Source organism: Haliaeetus albicilla, chromosome 12 (assembly GCF_947461875.1).
Source record: "Haliaeetus albicilla chromosome 12, bHalAlb1.1, whole genome shotgun sequence".
In the NCBI taxonomy this organism is placed as follows: domain Eukaryota; kingdom Metazoa; phylum Chordata; class Aves; order Accipitriformes; family Accipitridae; genus Haliaeetus; species Haliaeetus albicilla.
In genome coordinates this window covers 18834375-18855336 of record NC_091494.1, presented here as the reverse complement: position 1 = coordinate 18855336, position 20962 = coordinate 18834375, and the positions used below count along the sequence as shown (strand labels likewise).

At 38.1% G+C, this 20962-nt stretch overlaps 1 protein-coding gene across 1 annotated transcript in view; it reads left to right on the top strand.

The window, feature by feature from the left end:
• The first annotated feature begins 6658 nt into the window (after positions 1-6658).
• The window catches only part of IL16 (interleukin 16), a 47719-nt gene continuing 33415 nt past the window's right edge, over positions 6659-20962 (top strand). The window contains exons 1-2 of the mRNA XM_069798392.1: positions 6659-7280; positions 16869-16922. Coding sequence (XP_069654493.1) covers positions 16873-16922 — 50 coding nt within the window. The 5' untranslated portion in view covers positions 6659-7280; positions 16869-16872. The remainder of the gene's footprint in view (positions 7281-16868; positions 16923-20962) is intronic.

Genomic DNA, 20962 nt, shown 5'->3' with positions numbered 1-20962 from the left:
TCAAAACTTTCCTATTGGAATACCAGCTTTGGATCAAACCAGGAATTCTGGCAGAAGTTGCCATATTGTACAGAAATATTTATGATGAATAAAAGATTTTTAAACCTTAAATAGAACAATCATTAATAATTTGAGCAGGTTGCTGTGGTATTGGTAAAACGTTTTTTTGGGACTCCCAAGCAGGCATAGTTGAATCCATCAGCATTCAAAATCTTTATCAGAACGGGCAGCTTGAAAGGCAACTAAAGATTGCCTCCTGCCTTGTTGTCTAGAGAAGGGAAGCCAAACAGGATAAAGGGGAAGGTCTGAGTATGAAACTGCAAACCTTATAGACTTAATGCAGTTAACTTTGGCCTAGCAAGTTCTTGAAGAAAGTGGTCAGCTATGGTAAGCACTGAGACAAGCATCAGAGGAAGAGGCAATCACTCAGTGATTAGGTGGTCACATAGCTGCATGGCATTACAAATTCATGCTTATCCCTATTGTGAAGTAAAATGTATAATAGATCATAATTACAAAAATGGGGGGTGGACTAATTTCTTTCGTACATGGTAAATTGATGCAGCTCAGGTGAGGGGCAGTAACCAACTCTGTCTTTTGTTTTTATAGCACCATTGTAAATCAGTGATCATAGTAGATAGAGGTAAAAAGCAAAGAGACTAGCCAGGCCAAAAATCCCCTATGTTTGAGCTTTGTATCTCTGGTCACTGTTTCAAACAAAGACAAAACTCCTTCCATTTCCCTAGTTAATACAGCTAATGGTATTCTACTCTACACTTTCTCATACATGTATTATGTGCTTTTTCATCCTTCATTTACCATATTTGTGCATCAGCATCCCTCCCTGTTAAATGGCCATAACTCTTTCCTAAACGAAGACTGTAAGAAGTATTTTGTGGATGTTACTAAGTGCTCATAAGAACAACACAGAAATATTACAAAGAAAATGTTATAGTTGTTCTTGGCATTCTAAAATTTACCACAAAATTTGTCTGCATATATTTGCTCTCAAATGGCACCAAATTTTGCAGGTTGAATTAATATATTTATCAATTTTGATATCCAGACAAAAATGCTCTGGATCCATTCTCTTTTCCCCAAATTCCTTTTTCAGACACAAATGACAATTTTTTTAAAAGGGATCCATGGAGCTATCTCAATAATTACACTGTATGACCTTTAATATAACATAGCTTATTGTTCTCACTGTTCATTGAAGGTTTTGATGCTTCCAGAAGTACTTGTAATTCAACATTTTCCTCTGTCCCATGCTAATTAATATCTGACTATATATCAACTGATTGTACGATGTTAGGCGGTCATGGAATTTTGTCCTTGAGTGCTAACTGATTTTAAACAGTATCACACTTTGGGACTAGTGAATGGTTCCTACTGAACACTAGCTTTATACAGCATTCAGAAACACCAACACAAATTCCTGCTTCCTATGAAATTAGCTTAACAAGGATTTGGGGAGTAACCATTTGCACTGTATGGGTGATGTGTGCAACCTTTTCATCTAAGCAATTATTTCTGAGAACAAAATGTTCATTCATCAGAGAAAGAATTGAGGCAAAGTCAATTTATACCACGCATTTGGCCTGTTACACAGCACAACCATTAGCTGTCTGATTTTAGAAGTGTTACATATAAGCCAACAAGTGGTGAAGGTTTTTTAGTCATCCCATGTAACCTATAGCAATTTTAAGTTTTCTGCAATAACACAAGGTTCATATTGTAAAGAAAGATGTTGTCAGAATTGATATAAATGCACAATAATGATTTTTCAAACATATCTGAAGCTATTCTATGAAAGAGAACTTACTAACATGCTGGCATAGGGCAGCAATTTTTTCAAATGAACAGTGTAATTAAGTGAGCACAACCCTCCTGTGTAACTGTCATGAAGAGAGCGTTCATCACCTAGAGTTCTTGTGCCTGCAACATAACAGCATCGTTGGCTAAGACAGGCTTCCTGAGGGTGGGACAATGAAGTTGAAACTGAACTGACAGGCAATGAAAGGAGTTCTTAAAGAGTTCAGTAAACACATCCATGAAAACAAAATTACAGAGAAAAAGAAGAATACAAACTAAGGCTGTTCAAAATGTATTTAAACTTGCAGAGCTATTTGTCCCTGGGGAGAATCCAATATGATATTAAGCTTCTGCAGGTGAACATAGGTTATTTTCCCCACAGAAATAAACAAAGGCCATCTTTACAATTTCATAGTCAAATATATCCATAGTTATTTTCTTCAATAACAGCCTAGGAAGTTTTGTGTTGATACTTTTCTCCCTTGTTGATCAAAGTTAAAAAAGTCCGCTTGAAAGAGTGTTTTAGAGATCAAAAAACCCCAAACCTTTGCCACAGTTAAAAACAGTTTGCCTCATATAGTTCATGTTACTGCAAAAAGATCCTGGTATGATAAAGCCACTGGTTATGGAATAAAAAGTATATTGGGTTTACATCTCAAAATTCATTAGTCTATGTAACGTTTGCATGTTGAGTACAATCAGGGCAACACCTAATAAGTTATAATTAATGGCTTCACTTAGGTAAAGAAAACAAGCCATTAGTGAGGTGAATCTATTTTACCTGATTTTGCCAATTACTACATTACATACTTCCAGTCCAGAGGAACATTAATACAAAATATGAATGGCTGAGCAGGCTTTTGAAAAAAGAACTAAACAGAAACGTAGCTCCCAAAAGAGGTTACGAGAGTAGTAACCATTGAAATGAAATTAGCCACTATGCCCAAAACAGTACATTGCTGCTGTGGCAAATTACATAGAGCAGAATAAACATTCCAGGAAGTTCCAATTACCTTAATGATGGACTTTCATTTAACCATATTTCTGATTCAAATGCATGTGCCTTCACATCCCAATCCTCTGAATTCTGTCTCATGAAGGTATGTACACAGACAGCAAACAAATCAAATTGCAACAATCTGCTGGAAGAAAACAAATTCTTTAGTCTCTTACTGCAAAACACGCTCCTCAGACTTCTTATAATTGTTTTCGAAACTCTTCGCACCTTGTTAACATTTGTGCTAAAAAGAGTGGATGCCAGAATTGGACATCGAGTGGCTCATTTAATGCTTTATTCAGTAGTAAGGATGCTGTTCCTCCTTGATGCTTTTTGGCATGTGCATCTGTTTTCAAGGCTGCATCCAAGGCCACAGTGAGGGTAGGTGGCCTGGGGCTAGCTGGAGAAAAGTGTTACATCCTTTAACCCCGCTCCTTTTCTCATTTCTTTTTGCTCGAGCAGTCTGAGACCAGCACAAGCTGTTCCCCCAGAGTCAAGGAAGCCAGAAGGGGAAGATGGAGAAGTGAGACTGGATGCACAGAAAAATGTGCTTGGTCTCAGTAGTTAGGCTAAGAACACCTGGTTGCTACTTTACTGAATTCAGCTGTTAGTCAATTATTCCATGCTGCTTTTGGGAGACTGGAAGGGACTCTTCTTTTGCATCAAGATTACGATTTTCTCTCTCCTGACATTCTGCTGCTCTAGGTAAATACTAGCTTTACCTATAGCTACTTTGGCTGTACTTGCACATACAGAGTTTTAACAGCCAATTGCCATTACATTCTTTAATAAAGACATTAGAATAACGGATAAAAGTATAACTTCAGCGACATAACCTAGCTGTGTATTTTAAATGGTATAAGGTGTTTAAGGGTAAAGAACAGCTGAGGACTAAGAAAAATATTATGACTCGGAAAGTAGTGAAGACTGACTAAAAAATACAAGTTAATGGTTATTTTCAGCTGGGAAGGATATTAACAAGGGGAGATCCCAAGATCTGCACCAAAACTGGGGTTAATTTAATATATTTCCTACTCATCTGGAAAGCAAGCATGCAATAGCAGAGACAGCATAATTGGGAAATTATACGTGATTATTTAGAAAAGCCACAACTTTAAAAAACACCTGTAACCCTAAAAGAAGGGACCAGACAAGATGGCAGCTGAAAGTTAGCATAGGTAAGTGTGAGGTAATGTGTATTGAAAGGAACAATTTGAACTATTCATATACACCGATGGTTTGCAAAATCACTCAAGAAAAAGATCTAGGCGTTACTGCGGACAGCTTAATGGAAACTTCTACTCAGTGCACAGTAATGGTCAAAAAAGCAAACAAGATGTCAGGCTATATTAAAGATGGATTGGAGAATAATACTGGAAATAATAACAATATCATCAAATACATCAATAAAGTATTCTTCATTTTAAGACTAGCTTATTTTGCTTTCATTATCTGAAAAGAAATAGGAATCACCTGGAAAAAGGAATTAAAAAGTATTTAGGGGCATAGATAAACTTCTATAAAGTGAAAGATTTTTAAAGGGTGTCAGAATCGTGACATCCTTCAAATTAAGGTTTTTTTCTCTAAACAACTTCTCTGCTCCTCAGTTCATCGAGTTTGTAAACAAGGATAGCAGATCCACTGACCTTTACCATATATACAGAGATGAATAGATGAAAAGTGGCATACAGACTGTGGATGAACTTCTTTTGAGCACAAGGCCTGAATGTCATTTCCCTGCTGCTCCAGAGAAAAAGGGAAATGTCAGTTCCTCACTGAACCTCTTCTCTGCTCTCCCCTGAGCCCAGTCTGCAGGGTCCAATCCAGTATCACATCTTATCCAGCTTAGGTTCAGCTGACGCCTATACCCAGCACCTTCTATTCAATCTTTACCCACATCCTCAAATCCAGCCTAGCATCCTAACTTCAGACCTTTCCTGCTTTAATCCCTTCCTTCCCCTCATGCTCTGCACTTACATTTCTGAACTACTCTCTGCTGCTTCCACTGTCTCACACTAGTTACTGCACTGCTCCCCACATGGCTTTTTAGCCCACTTTCCTCTCATGGCAGGCACAGCTCACCAGCTTAGTTCCTTCAGCGTCTGCTGTGAGGATTATCAGCACTGTTAGACATCCATTAATTTGCCTCCCCTGCAGTACCTACACAGCAGGTCTCTTCCCTGTGTTCTGCAGACCGCTGGTAGAAGCGCAGGATGCTGTTGACATTATCAATTACTATTCATGGTAAACAAGAAAAAATAAAATCAGAGGTTAATTTACAGCAAAGAAACACCCACCACCCAGCTTATGGCTATAACATGTCTCAAAGCATGTATTGCTTAGATACTAATTAAGGTGGGAGGCTTCTCTCCTAATTACTTGACATACCAGGTTGAAAGCTGTCCTGCGGATTATGGACAATGATACACACCAACCTCTGTGGTTCCTAGGGTAGAGTGCTTGCTATAAATAGAAGTCAGGTTTGTAAATTTAACATTGTTTAGTCTGAGGATAAGTGAGGAAAATGGGAAAATCATTTGCCCAGCAGTGGGAGGGTGTGGAGTGTTGTTTTCTGCTGGGGATTTTTATTACTAAACTCTTGAGAGCCTAGAGATGTCACAAGGTCCTTTTGCTGTTCTGGGCTGTGAAACCAGGAGGGGAAAATATGAACTGATGCAGTTATATAAAACTTACAAATGTGTTTAGCATTTTCTGTGACAGTGAAGGCAGTCAGAAAATTTAACTGTTTCCTTTGTGAACTTTATTTTGTTTGTCTGGAAGTTTGCTCTGTTCCAGCAGAACCGGCAGTAGTCTTGTCCAGAGCAGGGGCAGGACATTTTCCCACATAACCAAAATAAATTTTAATTACAATAAAAAGGGGAGGAAAAAAGAAAAATTAAAGTTATTCTGTGAAATGGCATTATTACCTCTCTAACAGGAAGCATATGGAATAGTAGCATGCACATAGGTCTAAGAGCCAGGAATAAATCAGTGCTAGTCTAGACATGCTGATTCCAGCTGTGGTCCTGAAGCAAGCTGTTAGGGCTAGAATTTGATTAAGTCTAATACCAATCTGGAGAGGATGATGAACAAAGGCAGACTAACACTGTCCCATCAGAGTTGTGCTAGAGGTACTTATGGCTGGGACACAGTCAGGAGAACAAGGGTTACCCATTGTAATCCCCTCCTTCTAACAGTGACTGGGTCCACAGCCAGTATCAGAAATCAGGGTGGTACATCCTATGGAACAATGACTTATCATGTAGCCCCATTCTCTCCAGTATAGATAAAGGAGCAGAGGAAATGTCTTAGCTCAGTCCTGTTTTCCACTTCTTAGTATGGCCCTCACTCATGATTTCACTTGTGCTTTCCCCACTGTGGCTATTACATTCAAGTAATTAATATTTATAAGCACCCAGAAGACAGAAAGCCTACATATCATCTATTTAGGGTAATTGCCTCACAAAAAATACATAAATAAGTGTTGACCAATGATGTAATTTCAGAGAGTAAAGCACTAGCAGAGTCTTACAAACCCTCACAAAAATACTTCCTCTCTCCTTCTGGCTCCACTCACTTCCCCAAAATAGTGAATCCCTCTCAAGTGATCTGATATGAATAATATTTGCACCTCCTTTACTATTATCTTATTTTCACACAGCAAAAGGATCCTAGTTTGTGTCTGTTTGTTTGAGCTTGATTTCTGCCATCCTCAGACAAAACTCTGCACTCCACTACACAGACTTTATTCACCAAAGAAAAACCTCCCAAAGCCCTTGCAGACCTTATGAAAGACGTTTTCACTCACTTGGGTTAAATAAGCACTGTGTGTTTTCTTTCTTCTTTTTTTTTTGGGGGGGGGGGGGCGGGTAAAAAGTAATAAATGAATCATTTCAACTTTGGGTGAGAAGTTTAGGTGTTGTGTTTGTACCACGCAACTACATAAACACAGAACGAGCCAGTTAACCAATGAATTACAGGAATAAGAAGCAATGAGATGATCTAAAACATTTTAACACATTTTCCATATATTAGCCCTTGGACTAGTTGTGTTTTGCTTTCTTAAAACAGACACAAGTCAGTAAAAGTCCAAAAGGAAAGTCTGAGGTTTTACATTTCTGTTTGTGGTACAGGAAAAGGGTTACGATCTCAGTGGTTGATTCAGTGAAATAACATCTCTTTTATACACATCTGCCTAGCAAGTAGGGCGGTAGTTGGAAATACCCAATCTAAAGCATTAAAGATTTGCTGGCAAATAGCAAGGCATTTTCTGCAGAGGAAAAGTTGTTATATTGAGTAGTCACTTTGAATGCTTAGGAGTTACAGTCAAATACCCAAACACTGTGGAGTTACACTGCATTTATTATTTTGTTAAGTACTTAACACACTGGGAATTGACTCTGCTGCATATTTCATATCCAAGAAGGCATGATAATAGTGGACTTAAATAAGAAGATACTTGGCAATGGTAAGTAATATTTTTATAGCAAATTATTTAAGCATCATACAGTCGGCTCTTTTTACATGTCAGTATGTATCATTTTAACTGTTTTAATTTGAGAATTTAAAAGACTAAACACATAAGAGGTAAAACTAGAGGTGTTTCACAAACTATGTTTTTGTCTGTCTATTCACTGTGATCACTTTTGGTTTTAAATTATATGACAAATTTGAAGTAAATTATTGTTGTTCAATAATCAGCATTATGACTTAAAGCAGAGATGCTCTACATGGAAGTACCTTAATTTAGGACACTTTTAGCTTGCTGTATAATATTTCTCCTATTTCTTCTGACACATATAAAAGCCAGCAGAGTGGACCAGAGACTTCTGTGAGTTTGTAGCTTTCTTCAGCTTTGAGGGCCTCTCTAAACCTGCAAAGTTATGAGGCAGAAAAGAAACAAAATCACAAATCAAATGATTCATTACTCAAAACCATTTTAAATCTAAAAAATCTCTCTCACTAGCAATTAAACTTCATAAATAAGAGGAATGAATTAATTTAAAAAACAGATGAAAAGGAGAGGATATGGGAATTTTTTTCTTTTTTAGCTTTTGCTAAGTCTTTTTTTTCCCTGAATTGTTTCTAACCTTTCTAGTAATTTCAACTCTGCTGCATAACTGCAGGATATATTCTTTAAATATTTTTTCTTTAAAGAGGAAATGCAGAAAAATGCATTTCTTCATGAGAACTGGATAGGGGTAGTATCTAATCCTCTGAAAAAACATACGCATTTCCAAACCACTTTAAAATTAAACATTAATATGATTATCTACTACAGTTTCAGAGTATAGTTCCAAGCAAGACATCCAAATGCACTATTTACTTGAATCTCTGTATGAACTAGCCTATACAGGAAGTCAGTAAATTGCTCCAGAGTCTCAGCCTCAAAGGGGATAAGTATTTGTTTAGTCATATACTATAAATAACATCTGTAGACTTGAAACCTTGCCAGCATTATTAAGGCAGTGTTCACTTCATAGTATCCTTTATTATGAGCCTCATTAGTAACTGATTCATACAGTATAAGCCTACAGAAAAAAACCATGCAGGCGAGTATAGCACACACATATCGATGATATATTATCCATCCTGCCAGTGTAACCTCATTTGTTGTGGAGCTGGTATGCTCTGAGTGCACACCTCCTGGCAAGCTGCCCCTTGGGAGATGCAGTCAGGGCAGAGACTTCTGGAGTACCCCTTGCTGCTCCTCTGCAGGGGGATTGCTGTCAGGGTGCAGGTGGGGCCAAAACACTCCCCTCTTTCCCCACTGCACTAGCCTGTGGCTGTGAATGGGTGACATAAAGCTGTGGGGCTGTCAAATTGCTTCAATTTATGCTGAAGGACTGACCTAACAGACGATGGCCTCATCATCACTTTTACAGCTCTTTGCTATTAGAGAGCACCAGTGATGTGATCTGCTGCTTTTATTTGCCTAGTGCTGCTATAACAGAATATTTATGCTGTCTATATTACAGTATGACACATATTGTATACTGTAAAATAACTTGCATGCTTTATCATATGGAATAAAATTTGTATGCAATAGATTCTGCATAACAAGAGATGGGCTGGTGTAGGATATCATTATTTGACACCAGCAAATTCTTAGTATTTTCTAAGAGTAGTTGTTAATTGTTTTGTTCATTGTCCCAGTAAAAAAAACCCAACATTTAATTATCTTAGTGCTTTTCATCAGAGAAATCCCCACCCCACACATCCAAGAAAGAAGGTGACATCCACAACCCATTTTCATTGATGAGGACAAGGATTCAGAAGTGAGGGAAAGTAAAAGTATCTAGGGTCAAAACCACAGGTTACTATCAGAGCTGGAACCAGATCTCCGGACTCAATATAGTGTTCTGTCAAAAAATGAGCTGGGGCAGATTGTTACTGCTTTATAGTGAGTGGTGTGTATTAGATGTGGCTGGTAAGGTTCAGTTATAGGTCATTTATCCCTTTGCCCAAGATTAATGATGAGCCCAAACTGATATTGTCAAAATCTTAACAGTTTTCCTCTACTCATTTTATGCATTTAGGGTCCACTCCTGTTCTTGCATGCAACCCCCAAAGGTCTGCGTATTCTTACCTCTTGAATGTTTGAGTCAAGTCTTTTAGGATTCACTCCATGAATTAAAAGACAAAATTTATAATCAGTTTGAAAGATGTTGATGTTGAAGGAAAAGGGAAGAACAAGAATGGAAATCCTGGGTTATGTTGGTGGTTGTATGGTTGTCTTGGAACATGATTTTGGACAATTACTTGGGACTTAAATTCCAGAAGAGGCTATTTCATTTGGGAAATCCAAACTGAGACAAAGGATATAGTATTAATTCTTCTGGAGAGATGATTAGATGTTCTCTAGATCAAAAATGAGAATACATAAGGAAAGGTCACTTGAAAATTTGACCTCCCCGAGCACATCTCTGCTCTAGTGTCAGGGTCATTCAGTGACTGCCCTCAGGAGTAAGCCTACTGTAGTACATTGCATTGTGTGAACCTCAACATGGTGTTTTACACACTCACAGGCATACCACCTTGTTATGCATATCCAGACAGCCTTTCCGGATAGTCTATTCACGAGACAACCATGTATCTGGAGGCAGACAATCTGTCACACAATCCAATCATATATCTGCTCTTGTCCCCTCCATCAGCTGCAAAATAAAAGTAGTACCTGTGACCTGAGTTATACTGATTTCTTATGGATTAAGGTATCCCTTCCACTCCTTAATGCTACAGAGCTTAATTAGTTACTATCTGGTAGCCCTGGACTACAGACACTGTGGACCTAACAGTTATTTTTCCAATGTTTAAACTGACGTCATCACAAAACCCCCAAAGCAATCAAATATTAGATCATGCAATAAAGTTCCATGATACCTTCCACCCCATGGTCCCCCTTACTGACCTTCACAAAAAATGCTGGGGAAGAGATCATGGGCCAAGCTCTTTTAGACAAATACAGAAATAAAAGCAAATGAGTATCAGGACACAGCAATGTTTAAAGGAAATGGTAACTAAACAGTGTAACAATCTACCTGAAAGTATAGTAAAGTTTCAAGATTAGTAGAATAATGTCTGTACGTTCAGATTTGGTGCTTATTTTCAAAGATATGCTTTAGCTGGAGCAGAAATTATTGCCATCAGTACAGGAATTACAGGTTAAATTTTTCTCTTTGACAGGTTGATTAGAATAGCTAATTAGAACAACTTCTTCTGGGCTTGAAACCTGTGTTCTGTAGGAAAAACAAAACCCAAGATCAGGAATCCTCAGCTGAGATCTCTCAGTCACTAGCTCCAAGTTATTTAACATTAGACACTGCTCTGAAGGTGTAGGCTGATTTCAAAACATGAAAAAAAAGTCATCTCCCAAAGACACTAGATCCTAGTCTGTTTAGGATGCTACAGCTGACTCCAGCACCATCTATCATACCTATGAGCAGGGTGTCATCAGATCTCATGAAGCACCAGAAGCATTGTGTTTTGTGTCTTAACAGGGAGCTATTTATATGACAGATCATACTGTTTCACTCATGAGAAACCTGTAAAATAATCTAGTCTCATTTTGCTGTCATCAATAATGCTAGTGAGTAACATACGTGGTGTGCATTATTACAACTAAAGTTAGTGTTAAATGCAACAGTATTGCAGAAGATAAGAGCAAGAGAGCTGCCATTGGGGCTTTATACTGTTATCTTCAACACCACAAATAAACACTATCTATTCAGCTTCATTCTGATTGTCACAGCCTTAGAGATAAAGTAAAGCAGCAGAAATGTGAAGGGTCCTCAAGACTTGTTTAGTGCAGAGTTAAACAGCAGCATGTATTAAGTAGCTTTGCCTCTGCCAGGCACCAGGAATGACAATTACTCAGAAGCAGCTACTGCTAAAGCCTTGCAGTTGAAATAATGACTGTACTTATAAATGTAGTAAAGTCATCTTATTCAGGCATAGATATCCAAGAGAAGAGATTGCATAATTCCTCATCAATCACTGACATTACTAATTAAAAAAACCCCAAAACACCAAACCAAAAAACTCCACAACATCCCCCCTTAAGGAAAACCCACCCCAAACCCAAACAAACTAACAAACCCAGCAACCAAGACAGGAACATGCATGCCATCTGTGAAATGCTAAGGGATAACAAGCCCCTGACTTCACTGAGACTGAGATCAGGCTGCTGTAGAAAGTAGTGCCTGTACCAGAGTGTAAAATACGGAGCAAATTCTGCCTTGTTACACAGATGGACCAAATATATTCACCTTTTCGGTACTTCCATTCATTCATATCTGGCTGTTCAAGGAGTAAAGGAGAAGGCAGTAGCAATGAATATAACAGAATACAACATGGACTCGCAATAAAATGTAAAACCAGACAGGCCTAAATATACCTTTTATAATGAACTCATGAAAAATACAGAGAAAATTTTCATATGATTTTTGTATGTAGAGTAAGTTCATTTTTCTTTTGCCCTTTACTTTTTTTCCTGATAAATCATAGTTTTGGCAATTGATAATTCTCCTTTCATTCAACCTAAAGGGCCCCTTATGTCAGCCTACAGTTCAGGGGAATATAAATCAAAAGGAATGCAAAGTCAGATGAAAAAGGAACATTATGTGATTGGAAATGTGGAAAGAAGAGGTAAAGTCATAACTTTTTAAAATATTTGTTTTAAATTAGAATGACACCATACAGGGGAGCTCACATAATGTTTTACTACTCTGGTGCTGTAGCAAGTTATAAACTGTGTATTGGTCAATAGCTTTAAAAAAATTGATGGACCTTTTTGTCAGTACCAGGTATTTAGCAACTTCATAGCTGACAAAAATATTCTGCAGTGTTTCACTAAGCCCAACATAATCTCTTACACATAGTCTATATACCCAGTACAAAAATATTAAAATAACAAACACAACCCACAACACTTTGTTAAAAGGGTACCTTTCTTGCTATGCCTCATACACCACTCCTTGGCTACAGTCAATGCCTTTTACACTGACAGTGCTGTAATTTTGCAATCACACACTCTTACCACAATACTTAGTAGACCACATGACTACTTTTTCTGTAAGCATTGTACGTATACAGTAATATACTCTTCATAGAGTTCCAGGATATGTTCTCAAGATGAGGTAAAAATACTTTTTGATGAGTGTACACTTAGTATTAGACCCTCTTCCATGGAAGTAGATAGCAATATTTTACAGTTTATCTTTAAGTCACTGCAACAAGTAAGGACACCAGAAAAAGGTTAGTAATCATGCAGAGTGTGAGCACATGTCATGTGACACAAACGTATTTGGGAAGACAAGTCTAGGAAATTTTATTAACTCACAGGAAGGCAATTCACTGGAAAACAGTCTAGAAGGGCCGCAGAGCTGGATACCGTTATGAAAGAGTCAGGTAATAAAGTTCACAAAAGGAAGTGGAATTTTAAAAAAGGATCTGAAGAAAAAGGAGAAGATCCAAACATATGAAAGCAGCATGAAGCTGAGAGAAGGAGGGGCAGAAGAATAAAAGATAAAACTATGTAGAAGATAGAGGATGAGATCAGTACAGAGATCAATGAGAAAAGGATTCTACAGAGACTTAAAGATCAGGATATTTTTCCTAGTACAAGAACTGAACAAATCTTAGAGGCAACGAATTTAAAACAATTGCAAGGAAGTACATTTTTATGTAATACATGAAACTTGTTGCTTCTGGATACTCTTGAAATCAAAAGCTTAATGGGAACCAGAAATGGATAAATTACAGTTGCATTACACAGGATTCATTTCATCTGTAGAAGGAAAAAAAAAAATTTTTTGTGCTTCCTAGCAAAAGTTAGGTACTAAGTGATGAAAGGAATTAGAGAGAGATTTACCTAATGAAATACTTATCCATTATGGGGCAGCTGTAGCTTCTGCTAAAACAAGACTATCCAATTGTAATGTAAAAAGCTCCAACAATTTTGGAATATATACAAAACCTCAGAGTGCTAGTTTACTCTTACCAATAAGGTACTCAGAAGAAACTCCTCCTGAAAGCAAGCTCTTGATTTTTTTTTTTTTTTTTTACAAGGCAATTCCTTTGAAGCAATTGCTATTAGCCATTGATGGAGAGGGATACTGGATTAACTGTGCTTATAGGGTGTCTCAATGTGTGATGTTGCTATGTTTTGACGGATGGAAGGGCAGAGTGAAAGTTGCGAAACCCAAGACAGAGATGACTAACCCAGTCCTGGCTTAGCAGCAATGAGGGGATGGATTGTCCTGTGCAACATAACTGTTGTCTGGAGTATGGCAAAATATGAAAATTGTGACTGTGTTTAAGGCAAAAGTAATTCATCAGTTTGCTGAGCAATGTAATGACAGGACAAAAACTAGAACACTCCAAACTATTGGCTTTCTTTCCTATTAACACAAGCAGTATTTGAAGTTGGGTGGAGAACAGGACTGAGAATAAGTTCCATCATTACTTAGATTTGCTTTGCCCAGCACTAATGTTCTGTTTAAATTTATATGCTCCTTTTTGGAAAAGGTTATCACCAGTAGCAACAGGCAAAATATTTACTACTGAATAGTCTGCATACTTGTCTTCTTGATCCAAACCTTTGAATATGGAAAATAATTTGGGGAAAAGAGGGATCAGCTCCTGTATCTGCTATGGTTCCAGACACATCCTGATTTCAGTCAGGCAAAAGAGAAGAACTGTCATAAAAAATAAATTCAATGGCTCCTCTATTTCCTTTTCCTACCTCCAATAGATACTAACTCCAGATGTCAGAAAAGTTACTCCACTTTATGGTAACTAGGACCCTATCCCTCGGCAGAAGTATCACTCTACCTGTGAATGGTGCCATTTGACTTTTATTCTGAAGCAAGAGCTGCTGCCCCTTCTGCACGCTATTCCCTTTAACTGCAGATATTATTCTCATCAACTCACCTCTTGGGGTGAAATCTCTGTCCCACTGAAATCAAAGGCAAAACAGCTAACTTCAAAGTGCTCATAATTTCTGCTATCTTCTTTTTCCACACATTAATTATGCTTTAGGTTTCAAGTATTTCCTTTTATTTGTTTGAACTCTCTTCATTTTACTGCATTCTTCTTTTCCTGTCCCTCACATGAGAAGGCAGTAAAGAAACCCAGCTGATTTTCCCTATAGTACCTATTATATCATAAACCTTTATCAATGCAGCTCCTTTCTGCAAAGGAGAGTCCACATAATTTCAATCTTTTAATATAAAATTCCAGCCTCTGATCAGTGTGTTCATTGCCCTTTTCCTGGTACAATACTTCTGAGCTAAGTAATGAAGATTGACCACAGTATTCAATATCAAAGCATACCATTAGTGCAACATGGCAGGCGCAGCAGAGGTTCTCTCTCTCTCCTTTTTCTTATGGCTTCTGAAAAACTGCTTTTCTGTGCACCACTGGGCACTGAACAATTACTGTACAGAGAAGATGGAAAAAACTGCAAAAGGTTAGAGTGAAACAACATGAAAAAACAGCCCCTCCTTGTGATATTTATGTTTCTGCTGCTGGCCCTGGCAGAAGTCCAGATTCTGAATGAACAAAACTCCCAGTGGCTTAGGGACTACAGTATTCAGCCCATAGTCAGGAAATGCAATAGCATGTGACAATGGGAAGAAATAAAAAAAACTTTCCAATGCTTTTGAGCTTCCAGCTCAATCAGTTTGGATCAAAACTCAGGGGCTGTTGAGATTTGTGTGAATGAGTTCTCTATTGCTAAACAAAAACCTGTGTGTGTTACAGTGTAAGACAGTTAAGTGGTAAACAGTATGTGGCTTTGCTTCCTCATTAATATTTCATTTTTACAGTACTAGCACTGTAAAATCCCATTTTATGTACAAGGCCACTGTCCTCTTTATTCAAATACAGTGAGGAACTCTTTCCCAAAACACAAAGTCAGCTTCCTATTTCTCCTCCTTTCCAGAAAAGCTACTTGATAACTGTTGTTCGCTACTCAGTGTCAAATCTCAGTTCTTCTACAAGATTAGAATTTAAAAGAGTTGGGTAATGTTCCATGTTTATTGGCATTCAGTGACTCAGGTTAAACCTGTGTCCTTTACAACAGATTTCCTTTGGGGAACTAACATCCTGAAAACTTAATTGTTGGGAAAATGATGTCAAATTCTCTTCTTTTTGTAAACATTTAAAATATAAACTACCCACAACTGTATTTTCAGGGACAGAAATTTTCAGGGCTCCTGTAGACACTATATAGAGCAGAGATTTCATCGTCACTTTTTCTCCCAGTAAGTTCATCATTCTCATGGGGCAGATACTTGCCTTCACAGTTTATAATTTCTCTCTCTCTCTTTTGCAAGTTTAGTGACAGACCAATAAAACCAGGACCTTCAAGCCACAGAATGCAGAGGGCAGCAGGTGTCTAAGCACTCTCTTGTTGACCATTTCCATGACTAGACAGGGCCAGGTGTAAAATTCAGGTTTCTGTTTACATTTTCCTGAAAAGTATAGGATTTATAGTTTGTGAGAACATTCCAAAGAGGCCTCACTATTTCAACAAACTAACATTAACTGTTTCAGAGACAATTCTTTCTTTTATGGAAAATTTTTTTAATTTTACAAACTCCCTACATATCTTATCACACAAATTCACTGAAGAAAGTAGGTTTCTGCAGCAAGATTGTTATTTGTCAGTGTGAGCAGAACTGAGGATTGACAGATGGGGACTAACAGATTGATCTGTGTGATCAGTGAAAAACAGCTAAGCGTGCCTAGGGATGTGGCAGAAAGGTGGCTGCCTGCTCCCACAACTGATGGTGGACACAACCCAAGCAGTGTTTCATGGGGTGAGTTGCCACAGTAGTAGAATAGACCATGAACCATTTACTTTGCAGCAAATGAAAGGTGTAATTGAGGCAATTAGGAATCCATGGCATAGTTCTCATATCCCAGATGCTCTACAGGAAAAGCAACAATTTTCTGAGTCCTTGATCAGGTTGGATTACAAAGTTCCAGTCTAGCCCATAAAGGGGAGAGTATTTAAGAATTGGTAGGTTAAAGGGACCATGCCACTTCATGGTGAACAATATAAAGGCTTGGCATTCAAAAGTGGCTCCTATTATGTTTTGCTCCTGGAGCAGAAGGGGTCTATGAAATTCTTACTAGCTTAATGTTTAAAATATCTGCTAAAAATTATGAGAAACATGCTTGCCATCTCAGCCTGCAGCAGGAAATCCTGCACTTGATTAGCATGGATTCTGGCTGCTCCCCCCCACCTCCTCCCAAGTAGGTTTAACATGCCTGAACCCCATCAATCCTAGGACTGGAGAGCAATGGGTAAAAACAAATGACACAAACTCCTTAAATGGTCTTGCCTTCTCTGGGTAGCTGGGAGCCTGCTGGATACAATTTCCCCCATACTGCATCCCATTGCTTTTGTTTATCTATCCTTGCTGACATTTTCTTCAATTAGGAAACAATAGCTCCGTTCCAATGTACTGAGCAGAATTACTGAAACCAAGTCACGTGACACCATGAGAGTGTGTTTTCAATTATTCACTCTATCTTTTTTTGCCAGGCCTATGAAGAGGACCAGCCTTCTGCAGGAGTCAGGTTTGTCTGCCTTGCTGTTGTAAGTTCCTCCTTTTGAATTTTTGTTTTACAATTAGGTATTTAATTTTTTTTTTTTATAATTTTTAACAGTAAATTCAACTCTCCAAGAGCTTCTTAATCTTTATTAGAAAACTTCCAAATCTCTAGCTCTTCCTACTGCCTGGAAATCCTAGACAGCTGTAATAGTTCAGTGCTAATAGTACTGCTCAGTAATGAATCTGACAAAGATCACAAGATCTAGATTAAAATGGGATGCAAGATATCATGTTGTTAGCACTTGGTAATGTAAAACTCATCTTGTCCTTGCTAGTAAAGAGAAGTTTTATCTTTCCTACTGTCTGGTTAACAGCAGAGCATTCGCATTCAATCTGGGAGCTACACGAAATTATTTGCATCTTGTAAATGCTCGGTTTAATATCCAACCAAAAATTTGAACCAAATGGGCACAGCTCAAATCATGTATTTTGTTTGCAGAAGACAGACTGAGTTAGGGCTTTTTAGACTTAAAGCTGGAAAAATAAAGCTTGGGGAAAAAAAAAGAAACAGAGAAAGAACATTTGGTTTGCATTACAAACCACAGACAACTTCCATCAGGCGTGCTGGAGGTATAAGAATGGCAAGAGAAAATGACAAGCAGTGAGTGCACTGGAGGAAAAGATGAATGGTTTGGAGAATCGACTTTGAAGTAATTGTCCATGCCACCAATACCTTGAATTAAATTTGGTGGAAGATGGCAATGAATCATAAAGCTTCTCTGGCACTTGTGATATTGTTTTCTGTGTAAAATAACATTTCTGGATATTTTTATTGGAAAACTTATAGACTATGTTTTTGGTACCTCCTATATTTCTGTCACTTATGCAACCCTGAATCAGCAGCTCTGGAAAGGATGTTGCCTTTGTTAAGACTTGGGCTGTGATCTAATACTTAGAGCAAGAGCAAGTATTTAACTGGAACTCTTCAGGTCTGCTGGGTTTGTTTTCACCTCAGCCACTGGCTTGCTTTGAGATATTAGGTAAGTCATTCAGGGTTAAACTTGGTCTTTGAGCCAATGGAGCTCTGATGGGAGTGGGGGAGGAGGAAATAGCTGATGCAGCAGGGCAAAAGAGCTATTCTCTCTGCATAAGGTAAAATTCCTCAGGAGCATTGCAGGGGGGAGGGGTGGCAGAATGCACTTAGAGCGGTTTCCTTCACTGTTTCAACAGGTGCTTCTATGTGTTCCCTGCATCCCAGATGCTTAACATAGTCAGAGAGGTACCTCTTGGAGCATTTAGTACTGATGGCAGTGCTCCCTTCTTAAGCTCAGCAGCTTCAAGCAGAGTAAGAAAGGGCTCCTGCATCTCTCCATCCTTCATTCTAGCATGCCAGTCTCCAGAGATCTGTATTTTGACCATTAAGCTATCGCGTCCTCTGCTTACCCATGTGCTTAACAGCTCTTTTTAAATTCTTTCACTTTGGAGAAGTAGGGTGCAGTTAATGTTTGTACAACATTGAAATCCTTGAATATAAAGTGCTATTTCTTCTAATTTTCCCCCATAGGCATGATTGTTTAGGTCTGAATGTGCAACTCAGGCTTATTTCTGACATTCTTATTGCTAGTGTCTAATAGCAATTGCCAGAATCACAGAAGGAGCACCAATCCCTGTTGCAGACTTTCAAGTGATGTGCATTCCACAGACCTTCAGCAAGTAGCTCTGTTGCTTCCTACCCAGGTGCTGAGGGGAGGTACTTGCAGAAGTTCCCCTCATCCTAGCCATCCTATGGCTTTTTCAACTCCACATTCTGGTCTAATGGGCCAGATCGCATTTTTACCTACCTTCAGACATACCGGAAAAGCAACATTAAGCTTTGCAAGATTAATTTCCTAATACACTGGGGATGCTAACAGGGATTTCCCAACTCAAAAATTGCAATTAGGTACATACATATTATGGTAGACTAAAGCTTTAGCCTTACCAAAACACTAAAACATGTCTTTTTTAAAAGAAACAAACAAAGAAAATCTCCAAACCTTGAAAGTCTTTACATAATGGTAGGGATAAGCATCAGTCAGCTTTTAACTAAAGTAATCAACAAAAAAGCACACAAAAAAATTGCAAGCTTGTGATGCTGAATTACACCACCACCAACTACTTATTTCAGTTCTCAAAATTATTGTTCTGATATAATTCATGGCACTTTTCATCTCTGTACTTCAAAATAAATTACCACATAGAGACTCTGAAAAGTATGTTCTCTCAATAGTGCAGGAGGGGAGGTTAATCCTAGAGAAATAAGACCGCATGTCAACTACAAAGCCCATGTGTTGAAGCTGAGCTCCATCTATGTCATACCTTTCCCCATCCCCTCTGGCCTCTGTGTCCTTACACATAGGCTTAGATGTCCTTTTATTCAGTGTGTGCTCTGTGTCACAGGAAGGAAGCATGGCTGTGCTGTTGGGCAGTCTTCCATCTACACCGTGGCTGCATTCAGCCATGGTTGCAAATCTTGTTATTCATAAGAAGAGAGGCTACTCTGAAAAAGAAAAAAAGTAGAACATTCTGTGTACTGAGGGGAATGAAGATTATGCTAGTTCAGTTTGACCCTGAAAACTTCCCTTATGCCAGTGTAGGGGAGGCTGGAAGCCTTCGGTTCCATTGTTCCTATCCAGTGGGGTCAGCCTGTCCCACAGGAGAAGAGAGGATCCCAAAGACACACAGAAGAGGGGCAGAAAACACACCAGCTTTATGGAACTTGACATGTTCTCTGGATACTTTCAAACTTAAACTTTGCCCTGGAATAGTGTCCTGCTAGGAAATTTGATGAGTTCCAATACTCAGGGCATGAGTTTCTGAAGTGTTGGAGATTTTATTTTGGAAAAGAGACACCAGGAAGTAGAGCAATATTAGGACCGGTATGACAGAAAATAAATTATGATGGAAGGCTGTAGGAGCGTTACCTATCATAAATGCCAGAAAGGACTGCACAAATAAATATCCTTCTCCCTCAGAGATGAAGGGATCCCTTTGCTGCTCCTGAAAAAGCTACATGCAAATTTTTTTTCTTTTACAAATGCAAACAAATTCAGATTCACGCTGAATTCTGTATTTCTCCAGCAATGCCATATAGCTCCTTTAGACAAGTATCCAAGGACATAGTGTTTATCATCTGTTTTTGTTCTTCCTGGTTATTTGTATCAGATGGGAAAAAAAAAAATCCTGCAGATTTATTATAAGGCTGGCTTGGATTTATTATATGAATCTGTCTTGGTCAGAACTTGCAGGCCTGTGTTTATTGTTGTGGCTGTAAGGAGCCTTTAGAAAACCTGCTTTATTCTATTTCTATAGCACCAGTGGCATTTCAGGTACAAAGTGCATACATACTTAACTAATTCTGCATAGAAGCTGGGAAAAAAAAATACCTCAGACAAACACAACAACCCAATTTAGAGCACAATGTACAAACCTTTTCTCTCAATAGTATACTTAAGAAGTGCTTTTCAAGTTACATTGATTTTCAATTTTGTGTACGACACCTACAGCATCTTTGATTTATGCAAATCCTTTACTTTTAATACGTATTTTCTCTAGAACAGCAGCATACAGTATCAATTAGGTACTGTGAAGAGAACAGAAAAAAATGTGTAATAAAATTGATAATAAAAATCAAGTAAGAAAGTTGAAGTGATTAATTTAGACTTCTTCTTGTTGAATTTTCAGCACTGACACATACCTACCAAAATATTTCTAGAAAACTTTTTCTGAGAGAAAAAAGAAACAGTTTAACAAAACTTCCCTTTGTTATCTTAATGTGCTCATTACTCATTTTACAAAAGCTTCAACTTTTACCACATTTTGATTGCATAGCATTTCTTCCATTTTCTCTTAATTTTGTATGCTGAATCATACCCTGAAACAAACCATTTCTGTAATGGGATGCTTTTTGATTGATGTATTGGAGCTGTATTCCTTTATAGAGTTCAATCCCTAATCAGATATTCACATCTTAAGTGCTTCACTGGATCCCTCTGTTACTGTTAAATGCACGGTCTTAAGTGAGTTCTGGTCTGCAAAGGTAGGA